The 15,507-nt window shown below is 38.0% G+C and overlaps 1 protein-coding gene across 1 annotated transcript in view; it reads left to right on the top strand.

Moving 5' to 3' along the window:
- FHOD3 (formin homology 2 domain containing 3) overlaps positions 1-15,507 on the top strand; it is a 132,756-nt gene that overhangs the window by 78,919 nt on the left and 38,330 nt on the right. Inside the window, exons 16-18 of the mRNA XM_085310716.1 lie at positions 3,462-3,644; positions 8,688-8,807; positions 9,289-9,450. Of these exons, the coding sequence (XP_085166842.1) occupies positions 3,462-3,644; positions 8,688-8,807; positions 9,289-9,450 (465 nt within the window). The remainder of the gene's footprint in view (positions 1-3,461; positions 3,645-8,687; positions 8,808-9,288; positions 9,451-15,507) is intronic.

Here is a 15,507-nt window from a genome sequence, read left to right as displayed (position 1 = left end):
AAGCTCAAGCAAGTGACCAAGGTGTCCAAAAACAAAAGGTGGGAGAGACAGCAAAGGAAGGGCAGAAATTTAGGGGTATTTTTTAAATTGCAGGAACAAAACAAATGGAATCTGTGATCACATGTGAATGAGAGGGCAAAAAAAAAAAAGATTTTTCTCCATGAAGGCTTCTACACTGTACTTCCTTGGAATCACCTAAATGATTGTGTAAGAATGCATGGAAATGAAATATGTGTATCACATTGCCTTGTGTCACTATATTAGCAAGGAGGATATCAGCATGGGGGGGTTGTTGATAACCCATTCTTTTTYTGCTTTACCTGAAGAACACCATACCGTGGACAGCATTAGCATTATGAGCTAATGATGAGGCTCAAAGCTATTTATGATTTAATGATCATATCAAGTGCCAGTTACCTTCTGTCCTGTTGCATTTTTATGCTACTTTTGCTGTCAGTGAAGTGTAAAAAAATAATAAAATAATAAATATACTAGCAGATGGTAGACTCATCAGTTTTCAGCACTGAACAAATGGTTCAAATTAGTCATAGAGTGAAAATCAAAAACAGGAGCATTTTATTACTTGGTCAGGGGCACATGAAGATCATGATGGTTAGCAGGATAACAATGACTTGCTTGAGCTGATYAAAAGTGCTAGTGAATAAGCTGTTGCAAGGGATGCAGTTGCACCCTGGATGGCATGAGATCTGCCAGCATGTCAGCAACAGCCCTGATCCTACCAAAGCAGCAGCACTTCGGCAGCAGGAGTGATCTTTGAGGGCTGGCACTGCAAGTAAAGGCTCTTTGGTTTGATGCTCCCTTTTTCACATACTGCAGTACCCAGATTCGCTTGAGTACTACAGTACTTGAACTTAGATACTTTTTGTCAGCTCCATCTGGCTTGTGGTGTTTATATAAAGTTCGAGGAGGAGGAGGGTCCTCTTGGAAGTAAAGCTTACTGTTCCATTGCCTTTTTCAAAATGCCAAAAAGCAGTGTAAAATCTCCAGAGTAAAAGCCTTGCACCACCACAAAAATWCTTGTGGGATCCCTGGGTAGCTGCCAAAAGCCCTAGTTATTTGTAGGAGGCAATTGAGAATACTGCTGAAGTGTTAGCCTTCAAAAATGCATCAGAAGCATTTTCACATCCATCACGTGGCTACTGCTGAACTCTCCATGTATGGATGGATGTTCATGTGATCCTATTTTCAAGTTGCCCTGGCTCACTTGAAGGGGTGCTGGCTTCCTGTTACTGTTTAGGAGAAGAATAGGCACTGGAAGGCCTAGCTTCTAAGGTTTCTCTTACAAACACTTCTTCATGTGGATGTATGACTCAGCCTCTCTTTTTTTGGTGAACTTTTTAATATGATTTTTGGTTAAATGCTGAGAAGTGCTCTGAAGCAACTACTTAAAATCTATAATTGGATTTAGGTATGACCCAAGTTACAGATTTCAGCATCTGTAGATAGATGAATAGAACATCTCAAAATCAGTTGACATGTGACACCAATCTGAGTAGATGTACGTCAGAGTATTTTCCAATCAGCCATTAACACAGGAAGGAAAAGAACTGAGGTGTATTGAAGGATTTTTCTTCTCTCCTTTTTTTCTTAGGATATGAATAGATTGTAAGCTTATGGTCCTCATTCAAGTAGAAGCTCACAGATCGCAACACTTACTGTTTCCTTTGATCACGGGTGAAAATGAAGATATCTTATTGTTTTGCCCAAGCAATGTCTTTCTGTTAAACTGAAAGGCATAGTGCCAGCAGCATTAAAAGAAAGAAATGCTTCTTTATATTTATGGAACTCTGCATATGAGAAAGGACAGCAAGACAAATGCTGTCACTGAAATCAGATGAGTCCCAGTACAACAAAGTGAGCATTATTTGCTTACTTAACCCTTGTTCTCCACCCAAGTGGCCAGGGAAGAATGCCTTATTCTCCACACTTAGCTGCAACACTGTACAACGAGGCGGATGAATTATCAGCATTGGAAGGGGGCAGTTGTGCTACTTTGATGAATTGGCTGTGTCCAGTGCTGGAACAGACTCTAGTTTGGATTGGCAGGGCTGATAGCTCTTTGGCTGGATTTTAATTCTTCTCTCCTTCCCTCCAAAACAGCTTCTATCATTATAGAAGGCTGCAAAAAATCCCTATGTCATTTTTCAGTAAASATAAGTTTTATTGAAAATCTACTGCTTTGTTTTAATGAGGTATTGATCAGCAGGGTAAAGATCTCAGCTTATCTGATGCACTTAGGCTGTTTTGGTTTTCTGTTTTGTTTTAAAATTAATTTAGTATTTTAAAAGCTCATTAAGAAGCGGTTCCTCTGAGAGAACTAGAAGGAAAGCTGCCACATGCAAATAAGCGTGTAAAATCCAAGGATTAAAAGTAAAATATAAATATGTTGAGCAGTACTGACAGCAGAAAATGAAAATATTGAGATCATTTTTCATCAATATTTTAAACTTGTCAGATAAAAAGGGGAAAAAGTCCATATGCTACACACTGCATAACTTAGCTTTAAATTGAATGAGTATTCCTTGGGAGATTGTCCTCAATTCAGATGAAATATTTAGGAATGACCAAATATGCTGAAATGTTTACCACGTTTAATTAAAAAAGCAGAACAAACTGAACAGTTTGTTCAATAAATAAGCAATAAACAGTGAGAAGAGGAAGGGCCAGAAGCTGTTGCTCTTGGCCGTGCATCCCATGGTAGGTATTCCTCTCTGAGGACCGRCGTTTCCTCCTCCTCCAGGCTTCACTCCAAAAAACAGTGTGCCACTTCGCTTACTGAGGTTGTCAAATTATGCTGCAAGAAACATCCTCCAGCTTCAACAGGGCCTCAATTGTTTCTGTGTATCCATGAGTGCACTGAAAGACTCATAGGTGTTAAGGCTGAAAGGGACCTTAATTCTGACTTGCTTTAAATCACAGGCCACAAAATTTCACTTCTCTCGCCCTCAGTCCATATGTAATTTGCAGAAGAATGGCCAGTTTTGATTTAAAGGCATGAAAGCTGAGGAAACTAATCCTAACCATTCTCCCTATCTTCCTTCAGTGTTTGACCCTGTGATTAATCATGTGCTACATAAGTATAAATAAAAGTGTATTTTTATASGTATAGATGTATATACATTTTAACAAACTGCAGATGTTCAAGATAATAGGACCTGCTTTGTTTTTTTGTGCAGTGCTTTTGTGCTGAATGTGCTTGGTCAAGGTGCTATCCTAATTTTCCTGTCCATGACTGAAGACTTTTACCATTGCTAAGAAGTCACCAGGGTGTAAAACAATGAAGTCAGGGCGAAACCTTCAGCAGAGGAGTGCGCTAGTGGAAGACTTACTCCGGAAATGTCTTTGTACCATCATCTCCTGCCTTTCTGGGTCTTCTAACCCCACGTGTCTTACCAGCAGGCATGTCCGCCTCCATTAATGCTATTTGTCCTCCTTTCTAGAAAATTCTGACCATGATCCCGACTGAGGAGGAGAAACAGAAGATTCAGGAGGCCCAGATGGCCAACCCAGATGTCCCMCTGGGCAGCGCAGAGCAGTTCCTCCTTACCCTCTCCTCTATCAGTGAGCTCTCAGCCAGGCTCCAGCTCTGGGCTTTCAAAATGGACTATGAGATAGTGGAAAAGGTAAGATAGGCATGGAGGGCGAGAGACGGTTTCAAGTCTTTACTAAAGCTTTCTCAGTCTTTGTTATTATATGAGCATATGTTTTGTGGATATGGTTAATGAACTGCTTTTGTTCTGGTGACCAGCAGAAAACAATGAGAATATTCCATCATAATCTATTCCTTCTAAAAAGAAAATTAGAGGTTACATCTTCGTTCCTTTAATTAGGCAGTAATGATATTGGACAAAGAAGAAGGCCACATCTTTACCACATCTCCAGATGTTGTTATTCAGAAAATGTATTATTTAAAATCAGCAAGAATTTATCCTTAGATAGACTGGGGGAGGACTACAAAATTTAGCCTTACATCATGAAAAGAGAGGAGTGATCTTAAGTCCATCTGTGGTAAGGAAAACAGCATCAATGAATGTTATTTCTATTTATAACTTCTTTCAAAGTTATAAGAGCATCCTTCAGAGAGGTTCAGTTCAGTCATAGACAACTGTCACCATCTTTTTTATAGATAACATTTATTCAAAGAACACTGTAATCAAGCTGTGTCATATACGATGAATCTCATACAAAAATTTCAAAATGGTAGCATATAATTTTGGTGGATAGGTGAAGCAGAATTAAACTATCTGGGTGATTTCAGTTGCTTACTGACTTTTACAGGCTCTTTCAGGAGCCTCAGTGCAGATATTTTCCTCTGGCTGCACTTCTGTTACGTTCTCCAAGTATTGCTCTGRGTCATTCAGGCAGCTCTCTCCTGTATGTCTTAGTCTTGTATGTGTATTTGTGTTTGTGTGTGTGTATGCRTATTTAAGAATTGGTATAACTTTGTGTGTTACAGATTCTGAGAAGTGGCACATGCTTCTCTGCAAATGTGTTAAGTTTATCTAGCCATGAGTACTGAACAATTTATATAACAGCAATTGATTTGCAGATGATACTGTTAAGCTTATTCAATCTTTGCTTAATTTTCTTAGATTTTAGGAAATACTACCACACTAATTTTCAGTATATACTTTTCTAGTTATGAAATTTTATTACATTTCAAAATGTGAATTTCTGACTTGTAAAATGTAAAATYTGTGTATCTGGCTTGAATATTTTTTGCTGTATTTTTCTCTGGTATAGCTTCTTAGCCTTTTTCGAAGTTACCACAAGGCTAAATCCTACATTTTATGTGAGCTAAGTTAGCTATAGCTGCTGGTCTGTCTCTATACCTAGAATTTCTATCTTCTTCCCTATGAAAAGAATTAACATTTAAAGCACTACTAAAAAAGCTACAGTAATTTAGTAATTTTCATTTTGTTGATCCTGTAGTGTTTATGTCACAAGGCTAAGAAATTGTTAGTTAAAATTCATAGAATGTTAGTATCAAATGTCTCAGGTATCTAAGTTATTCTCTGAAGTGATAGCATAAGACAACCAACATTTTTATCCATATTGTAGGGGAACAGGCCTAAGTATGGTACTTATAATAAAACGATAGTAACACACAATAACAGTGATAAAATAGGAGAAGCATATGATAAGTGGTTTAACAGACAAAAAATCTCTGACAGCTTGGTTTTTATTTGGGTAAAATGAGATATATAGGATGAGACATTAGAGGTGCAAGAGAAAAATCAGCTGAGGCTCTCCATGAACAAAAGCTTACGCTTACATTCCAGGTAACCAATAAACATATGCCTTATTTAGATTGTCATAAGATATCATAAGCATATCCAATAATATATAGTTTAAAGTAGTTTCTATTGCAGTTTAAGAAAACAGAAGAGTTCCACGACCTGGTAACATCCTTCTGTTSTATGTTCTTGCAGAAGATCCATCTGCAAATGGACAAACCCTTCCTGAAACTTAGGTGCCAAATTACCTGCACAGTTTTTGTCCATTTTTGTCCAATGTTTGCAATATTTTTTAATTAGGAAAATTCATAAAAATCCAAAATACACTCACATTATTTATCAAGTAACACTAGTATTTTATCTAGAAAATCAATGATCCTGATTATTTTGTCCATAGAGCTGCAAGTTCTAGTGGGTCCACAGTATCATGAAAATGAAGACCTGAACTGTTGACGTAAGGCCAGGCTCTGGGATTATCAGCCCATTCCTTAGACTTATTTCTAGATCAGCTGAGACCAAGATTTCATCTAAGCAGAACAGCAGAACTTAGCTCCATCTCTGATGGCCTGAAGGAAAAATGACATTAAATTGTTCAAGAAAAAGATTAAGTTATTTATCAATAGTGAGATATTGTTCATGTTTGTAGAAAAGCTTTTCAGAGATAATGAAGGAAATTAACTAAATTAACTAATTAACTAAAATAATTCAGGGTACATTTGTAGGGAATACTCTTGGTCTGTGATAAGCTGAACTACAGGAATGAATGTTCATGCTTGGCTATTTACAGACTGTACCAGTGACAGTTAAGGTACAATTGCACTTTCACTGTAAGCCATTTGAGCAGCAGAAGGTGTATTTTGTATGAAGTTTGATCAGATTGATGCGTTATGTTGGATATTCAAACTTAAGCCTCTAAAATAAGGGAGAACTCTTTCTAAATGATCTGTTTTAAAGATTTCATGTGTGTAATGTTTTAAAATGTCGACAGCTGGAAAAGGTGCTGTATACCTGYTGTAAGATCATTAATGGAACCACATTTTTTCTTGCTATCTTTTGGTGTCGTATTTTAAAGTTACGAACAGAGGAGGTAGAGTTTTAAATCCTCATTTTCAGACTTTYGATTGCTCTGTTCCTGAAAAATAATACCGTGTTACTGCTAGTTCTCTGTACCGAATTATTTATGATGCAAACACCGTCAAATTTCATTATTTCATAGGGAGTTTAAAAGTCTTAGAACRAGGAATAGAGTGTTTAGTTGTCCTAAATCAGATTTTTTTTTTTCTTATGATCACTCTGGGTAAATATATCTTTAGTGCTGACAACTTTAAAGGATCATAAATGGATATAAACTGGTGTAGAAATGAGAATGATTAAGTTGGAAGAGAAAAGGATTTGGTTTGGTTTCTCTTCTGTGCAAAAAGATTCTTTTGCAATCCTGAATCTTGTCTCCCTGTAGGCAGTATGCTAGCGAAATAAATCTTGAAAAGATTGTACTTCAGAATGGTGCTTGAACTGCCTGAAAATTAAAAAAAAAAAAACGGCATCAGAGTTTTCTGAAGTTTTACGATATGATCCTGATGCTTTCTGTTCTTTTAAAATTCCATGATACTTGCAGCAGATGAGTCTTGACTATACGCAAATGGTCATATAGACCATCCAAATCACAGATTTTACCCCTCAAAGAAAAGCATAGAGGTGAACTTGTATACTAAACTCAACTTGTTACCAGTACAGCAGATTGCATATGCCAGGGCATTGGTACAGGATGTGTGCACTAGGTCCTCCCTGTCCCGGGTACACTGGATTCATAGCCGAGCGCATTTGTGTGTGTGTTGAGCATTTCTCTGGGATTATCAGAGGTCTCACAGCCAGAAATTCTGGAAGAGTCCTGAAGTTTCACTCATGTCTGTTTATACAATGTCTAGTATGCTGGGTTTGATTCTTTCTCAATGATGCAATGAAACCAAAAATAAAGCATAATTATAAATGTGTACTCTATGTAAGAAATCCTGTGCTTGAATAGCTCGCATGTGAATAGCTGAATGAAGGGCTATCATATGGCCTCCTTATAAGCCTTTTATTTACCTTTATATCCATCTTCAAAACGCAACCTTTCAGAAATGATTTAAGACAATTTGCAAATTGATGCAAGTAAAAAAGAGTTCCAAAATCTGTGTTTATAGCAAATTTATAGCAGYTTGATTCATCTTATAATGCAGCAAAGAAACTCTTAACTTGTAAATCAGTTCAAAAATTCTGTGCAGCAGTTTATTGATTTTCGTTTAACTTGATAATGTCTTAGATTGTTTAGCACCTTTCTTTTGATGTATAAATTACTTTGTTTTCCATGTCATCTATTAATTTGTCCCARATTTGCCATATTCTTTTCAAGAGAGAAGTTTTACTGTATTGACTGGAAATGCACATTTGCTTCATCTCCTTTCTCTTATTTATTGTAAAATATCACTACAATTGTTGATTGAGCCATTATATTTCCCTTATTAAAGTTCTCAAATACTGTGCTTCTTGGTCTAGAGTAACAGCTTAATTTTGGCTTCTTAGATCATAAACAGTGTAATAATTTGGGAAAAGAATGCTGCTCATGCATGACTGGGATGACATTTAGAGATAGAAACGATGTGAACTATATGTACTTTATTGCGCATACAAAATAAATAATCCGAGGCCTCACACAGAGACGTAGAAATAAGCTCACTCGTCTCAATTAGCCTCTCTGTCTTCCTTTGAACTCTCTGGGGTAGTTCACTTCCTGAGGTAATGGAAGAGAATTTATGTTTTCCAGTCTATCAGTTTACAGACCTATTCTTAGATAACGTGTATGGAGGGAAGATACATTAAGGTAAAAGATTAAAATGAGACCACTTTGGTAAAGCTTGGTATTTGTGGTATTTTTTCAGTTTTAAAGCCACTCAAGGACTAGTAACTCAGAGGTGGCCACCACTTGGAGAGAGCTTTAAGGTCAGGCTGCAGTTGTCAAATAAGACAGGACTTTAACTTCTTGTTGCTTTTTCAAGGATTAAAAAGTGTAGTTGCAAGAAGTTTCATTATCGGTGTGTGTGTGTGTGTGTGTGTGTGTGTGTTTTTAATGCCTCTAATTCAAGTACAAGAGCCCCTTCACTGATACTACCTCTTGTATTTGGAATCATAGAATATCCTCAGGACAAGTAAGGCAATTGCATACATAAACAAGCAACACTAGGAAAGTATTTTATGTATTTCTTCGCTGTCCTTGCATGTGATTTATTAGCTGGAACATGGAAGAAAGCCAGCACACACGGCCAGTTTGCACTCTTCAAGACGCCAGTTCAGGAACTTTTTGCAGTCATTAATCTAAACCACAGGGCTAAAAACTAGAAGCAACTATAGCAAACTACAGCCTTTGCTTTCTTGTTTCTCTTCTTATGGCAGGAAGTTGCAGAGCCACTTTTAGACCTGAAGGAAGGAATGGACCAGCTGGAGCATAACAAAACATTGGGATTTATCCTTTCTACTCTCCTAGCCATTGGGAACTTTCTGAATGGAACCAATGTAAGCCTTGTGCCTTTGCATCTCTTCAAGAGCTTCTGCTTCAGAAAACAAAAATCAAAACTGTTTTTGCACAGTTACTACCCAGTATTTGTTTCTTATCAGAAAAGTAGTTTAGAAAACAGAATTTACTGTTTCTTTTAATTTTGTTTCATAAATTTACTTTGCCTCTTTCAGCATTATTTGGAAGAAATTTAGGGCCAGGCACTTTTCTGGTGCAAGTGCCTTGAGTTCAGTGTTGTTACTTCCTCTTCAAACTGAGAACTGTGTCATTAGTCACTTCACTGCAGATGGAATGATTTTAGGCCTACTATTCAGCAAGTTAAAAATAATTATAATAGTAATAAAATTGGTGTTGATGTAGGATTCTTCTTCTTCCCCCACTGCCCCTCCTTGGTAAACATTTTCTTCTACTAATCTGCAGGGGAAGGAGTAAATATTTTTATTTTAAACTTYTTGCCTGTTTCCCCTTCCCTTCCTGCAGGCCAAAGCTTTTGAGTTGAGCTACCTCGAGAAGGTTCCAGAAGTCAAGGACACGGTGCACAAGCAGTCCCTTCTGCACCACGTCTGCACTATGGTGGTGGAGAAATTCCCGGACAGCACCGATCTTTATTCCGAGATTGGGGCCATCACTAGGTCAGCCAAGGTATGTCTGGCGAGAAAATATATATATATGGTTTTATATAAACTCTTGGAAGTGCAAGAGGTGTAGGATATCTTTTTCCTTTTTTATTATTCTTTGATGTTCTTCCTCCGTAGTCATAGAATCACAGAATGGTTGAGGTTGGAAGGGACCTCTGGAGATCATCTAGTCTGACCCTCCTGCTCAAGCAGGGTCACCTAGAGCATGATGCGCAGGATCGCATCCAGGCAGGTTTTGAATATCTCCAGAGAAGGAGCCTCCACAGCCTCTCTGGACAACCTGGTCCAGTGCTCYGTCACTCTCACAGCAAAGAAATTCCACTTCACGTTCAGGTGGAACTTCCTGTGTTTCAATTTCTGCCCATTGCCTCTTGTCCTGTCACTGGGCACCACTGGAAAGAGTGGTCACAGCACTTATTACRAATATAGTTGTGTCTTGGCATTCATGAGGAATTTTAAAGATAGCAGTACGGTCTCTTTTGAGCTTTATATCTGTCTGTCAGGTGGTTTCYTCATCAAGGCAGCCATCTTACGACATCTGCCAAACAATAGTACTGGCTTTCTGGAGCTTTCCTCACCGGTACCAGTTATGGAAAACACAACTATAATGGTAGTTATTGCCATTAATGTATATAACTRTTAGGAACAATTTTCAGGTTAATATTTTATTTGACTAATATCTTCAGCTTTATTTTGACATTTGAGGAAATGTAGTCTCTTAGTGCGAATACTTCTCTTTATATATTTCAAAGGCACTGTAAGGAAGGCACTTTTCTTAGTAATAAAACTGTCTCCAGAAGAAAAGTGCTATTGGAATATTTTATGTAACTCCCTTTTTTGTCCTTCTTATGATGATAATTTTGATGTTTACGTTTTATTTCCCTGTTTCCTAAATGAAGGAAACTTGTGGCAGCACCTCTTTTAAAAAACAGTAAGTCAATGGCTAGTGCACAGACCTGGTTGTGGGCTACATTTGACATGAAAAATGTTTATTTCTRCTGCTAGCAGTCATGATAGAAATGCTGCAGCTTCACTCCTCAAGCTTTCAGAGTGCGAGTTTTCATGGATGACACTTGAAAGCAATATATTGTTCATTAATGGAGTAAATTTGACAGAGTATCATCAGAAGGTAGCGAACATGAAAACTGTTTTTGGCAGTCRCTTCTCACATGAAAAAAGAAATAATTACTAGAGAGAATCCATCTAGTTCAGTGTCTTCACTCTGAGAGTAGCGAATGCAAGCTGCTGGAGAGGAGAGCACAAGAAGCTTGAAGTAGGTGGAAGATCTCTTCTAGAAGATCATTTTTTCATGAGTCATAATAATTAAAACTCATTATATCCATTAAAATGGAGAAATGAATTGAAGAAAATCATATTAAAAATCCTGTATRAATAATATTTTCTTAAACCTCTGTAGGAGTCGAATCTTATCCTGGCTCATAATACAGTTCTTGCCACAATGCATTCTGTAGTCCAGCTTTGCTTGGTGTTGAATTTGCCAGTTTCCTCTTCCTTCTCAGAATTTACTGGCTGAATATATCGAACTCTCTCAACGTCTTTTATCTCTCTATTTYATGGAATCATAGCACAATTTAGGTTGGAAAGGGGCTACTGGAGGCCATCTGGTCCATTACCCTGTTCAGTGCAGACCCGACTTAAACTGGGCTGCTTAGAGCCATGTCTCAAATGTCTGTGTCTAAAATCTTAAAATCTGCCTTCCATGTCTTCTTTTGTTTTTGTTTGTTTGTTTGTTTTGAGGGTTTTTTTTGACTGTTGCTATTCTTTTCTCATCGGTCTTTGCTGAACTGTTCACAAGGATATCCAGGCAATTTAGAACTCAGCAAGATATATGGAGTAGTCCAAACTACTGCCTGCAAAGTGCATTTCTTTGCAATCTAAAGTAATGGCCATGATATGCTGAATGTATTTTCCATTCAAATAGATCAACTGCTTGTCTCTTAAATCGCTAATAATCTTCGCCAGACAGGACTAATCTGAGGAATCTTTTGCCTTCTGTAGGTTTTAGCATCCTAGTGTGCTTCCTTGTTTCCAGATAGCTTTTTAAATACATATTACAAACCATGAGACACCTGCTGTTAACCCTCTGACCAGATGAGAATCAGTATCTATTCCTTMTTTGCTTTTGCTCTCTTAACCTCACACTTCATTAGTATCCTCCCCAAGGCTTCCTGTCAACATTTTAAAATCYAATTTTGTTTATTAGCTCTCATCTAGCTACTATTTTACCAATATATTCAGAATCTAGTGATTTTCTAGATGTTTTGTTACTGCATTTTTATTTATCCTTTAGGTTACCAGATACAGTAGCCAGGCTTAGAGCTGTACAGTTCCCTCATCAACCTTGTTGTGTTTGTAAAAGAGTGTTGAAACTTTTGCTATCCTTTGGTTCTCCAAGTAACTAAGTGTTCTGAAAAGGAACTCGTTTTAGCTAGCAGCTCAATTGCTTTATTTTAATTACTTTCAGAAGTCTTGGCTTCTAGTTGTTTACCACTTTGTAATCTATCCTCCTCCTCCAAYACATTTGTTTTTGCAATTGACTATTTGCTCTTAGTTCACATCTCTTCTAAAAAAAAMCCCATAAAATAAAAGTAGTTACCTGGGTAGATTTATCCCCAGCATCCTCAGTGGTGAAGCTGGATGAAAAGCTGTTTTGCTTCCCTTCCATAACTTCTGTCTTCCTCAGTTTCTCTCTTTTGCCCCCAGTGATCCAGGACCTCCTACATATTTTTCTTATTTTGGATACCTTAAAGGAATTTGTGGGGTTTGTTTTATTTCCTAAGATCTTTGCTCTTTGGATTCCATTTCTGCCCTTCTATTTTTCTTCTTGTGTAGCCTATGTTTAGGCTCTGTTTTATTGCCTTTATTCACTAAGACTGGTTTCTCAAGAAAAGTTGTTTTTTATTTTTTATTTTGGGGGGATTTCCGTTTTTTGTTGTTGTTGTTGTTGCTATTTTTTTACTTTGAATGATTCCTCATTTCTTAACATTTAGGTATGCTGGTTTCTAATTTCCTGCTTCCTCTCTTTAAGAAGTTATTTCTTTTTTTTTAGACTGTGACCAAGTTAAATCAGTAACATGAAAATTGCTGTAAAAGATAGAAAAAAAAGCCCTTATCTTTCAAAATCCACAGCATTATTTGCTGTGTAATCTCAAGTGAAACTTCTGTTTTTCAGCCTTAGAAAGTAGAAGAAAGCTTAACCCAGTKCTGTTGTATTTTAAAACATTTCTTGAAAGCTTTTTAGGTCAGAGACGATACAAAAGTGAGCACGATCTTTCAGTCTGTGGTTTGCTGTTCTAGAGACCCTGCCCAAAGAGGATGAAATTCTGAAAGGCCAGACAAAATCACRTTAGGAGAAATTACAGCCTTAACCTTCCCCGTGACGCCCAAGGTCTTCTGACTTGGGATGTTCCTACATGTATTCTACCACTGATGGATTACTGTAACAAGCTCTATTCCCACTTGCCACAAATCAAAGAATTAGGACAGGGAAGACATCCAAGCTGCCCTCTTCAAGGGACTGTTCACAGAATAGGCAAAACCTTGGTTTAGGAAAGCTGACAGGAAAGGAGAACTAATACTTCACTGTGGATTAGGTGGCGTTTTGAGCTCCATTTCATCTATAAACATCTTTCAGAAACCACAAAGGCTAAACAATTTCCATCCTATAGATAAACAGAGATGCCTCTTCCCTTGAGATGCACATCATACAAGCATTTCCCAAGCCTTATTTCATTTAGAAAAAGGGGGAAGGGGGCATTGCTGGCTCACCGGAAAGGAGTTAGAAAGGCAAGAAACAAAATGATAAAGTTACTGCAAAACCTGTGGCCTTTTGCTGAAGGGCTGAAGTCATAAATGCCAAAAAAGCAAACACACATAAAAAAGAACAAAAAATAGAATTCTAGATGAATAAAAATATTCATAGTTGTGTAAAAATGGCTAAGTTCATGCAAGGATAGTGTAGACTTCCATGATTATAAGCACTTGCTTTTTATTGTACATATTTTTAGGTTGTTTTTGCACTGACACTGTACCAGAACTAATCCACCTAGCTTGGAAAGAGAGTTTCAGGCACCTAGCTTTCTGCAGTTAAAACCCAGCATTGTTTCTCGTACTTTGCTTACTAGTACAACACAGAGAGGCCATGTCAGCGCTAATACCGTTTCTGTATTCTTATTAAAATATCTGCATCTTCTTTCTAATCTCCAGAAATGATTTTCCCCGTGTCAGAAAGCTGGTCAGCTCCCCCCACTACTYTTTTTGTCACTGTTTCTAACCCCTGCAGAAGATCTTTGTGCTGCACATGCTAGGCAGCAGAGAGGTAGGCAACTTTAAAAAGTAAGCAAGCAGAAATGTTAACATAGGGGAGGGGGCAAGGATTGCTAGCAAGAAAGAACTTATAATTACACTGACACATGTACAGGGGAGCAAGAAGTCTGCAGCTGCCTCCCAGGTAATTCAAAGGGCTCAGCATGTATCCATGAGGAAAAGGAAGTGGCTGCAGCAGAAGTGCTGTTCTGGTATGCTGTGGCTTCTGCTTCGTATGCCAAAAGAATAGGAAGGTGGAGGAGGAGGAGGGAAACAAGGAAGATCCTGAGATCATACTGTCTCCACTCTGCTTCAGCAGGCCTTCTCTTGTCTTGCTGGAYGGGAACAAATGCAAAATGTCAGATTGTTTTCCATGAATAGGTTGACTGGAGGTGTGGTGGAAAGCAGTGTGCAGGGGCATGGGTTAGCAGGAGCAGAGCTGAAGAAAAAGCCACAGTATATGTGTGTGTGTGTGTGCGTGTGCATGTGTGTGTGTGTGAGAGAGAGAGAGAGAGAGAGAGAGAGAGGGAGAGAACTGACTGCATGGCGAACTTGGGCAAGGGGAAAAGATCTTCAGGGAGACATGTGGCAAGTAAGACTTCAGTATTCTGTCTGCAAGAAAACAAATTGAATTTAGCATATGGAACAGGAATTTGTGTGTGGAAAAGGTTGCCCCGAGAAGTTGTAGAGTCACTATCCTTGGAGCTGTTCAAAAGCCATCTGGACAGGGTGCTGGGCAGCCTGCTGTAGGTGACCCCACTTGAGCAGGAAAGTTGGAGTAAGATGATCTGTGAGAGAGTTCCAACCTCAACTATTCTGTGATTCTGTATATACCTGACAGTATAGTAGTGTTTCAATAACAGCCCAAGTGAAATGACTGCAAGTAGTTTTGAACGTGCCATAACATCAGAAGTGATCTGCATCACACTACTTACTTTAGCTTTGCGGAGAGATCCCATATTAGTATTTTTGTTTTAGATTGTTTGGGGAACTAAAGTGCAAYGGAGATGTGTAAATAATTGCATGGACTTATCTCATTATAACCCAGTAAGTGACCCTGTCTTTTAATTTCTAATCAGTGGATTGTTCAGGTGTTCTCATTTCCAAAATTGTTTTGGTGAGATGCCATCTCTGACCCTTCTAATTGTACAATTAGAAATGTACAGAGAAAAACTCCTTTATGCTTTTACTTTTGAGACCTGACATCCTCTTCACTTTTAATATGTGACCAACAGTGTGGAAGTTGAGCCAACTTTAGTCTTGGGATGATTCTTGTGACACTCAGTGAAGTGAGGCYATCTGGACATGCTGGAGTAGAGGTTGAATGTCTGCTATAGAAGGTCACTGCACTGAAATGACGATGTATTTACAAGGAGCAAATCTCAGAACTTCCTTTGGCCCTGAACTAGCTTGGGAAAAGAGGAGGATTCAGGTTCCCTGCCAGAACTCATACCTTGTGAGAATGAACAGYCTGACACTAAATTATAAACAGCTCAAACTAGGCTGTGGTCCGCTATAGAAATTAGCTTGAACTTTGAAGAGAGAAAGATTATTTTCTGTGATTATGTATGGCTTTCTGTTACACATGATGAATTTATTGTAATTTTAAGACTACATTTGCCTTAAAGTATTGATCATGTTTTTAATAGCACTTTGCAGGTAGAATAAAAACACAGGTTTTTATAAAAATCCAGGTTTTGCTTGGAAAATGTTTGGATTTGGTATGGTCTCCACA

This window comes from Rhea americana, unplaced genomic scaffold, assembly GCF_003343005.1.
Source record: "Rhea americana isolate MKP2758 unplaced genomic scaffold, rheAme1 scaffold_324, whole genome shotgun sequence".
Taxonomy (NCBI): Eukaryota; Metazoa; Chordata; class Aves; order Rheiformes; family Rheidae; genus Rhea; species Rhea americana.
The sequence above is the reverse complement of the archived record's forward strand: the minus strand, read 5'-3'. Positions and strand labels throughout refer to the sequence as shown.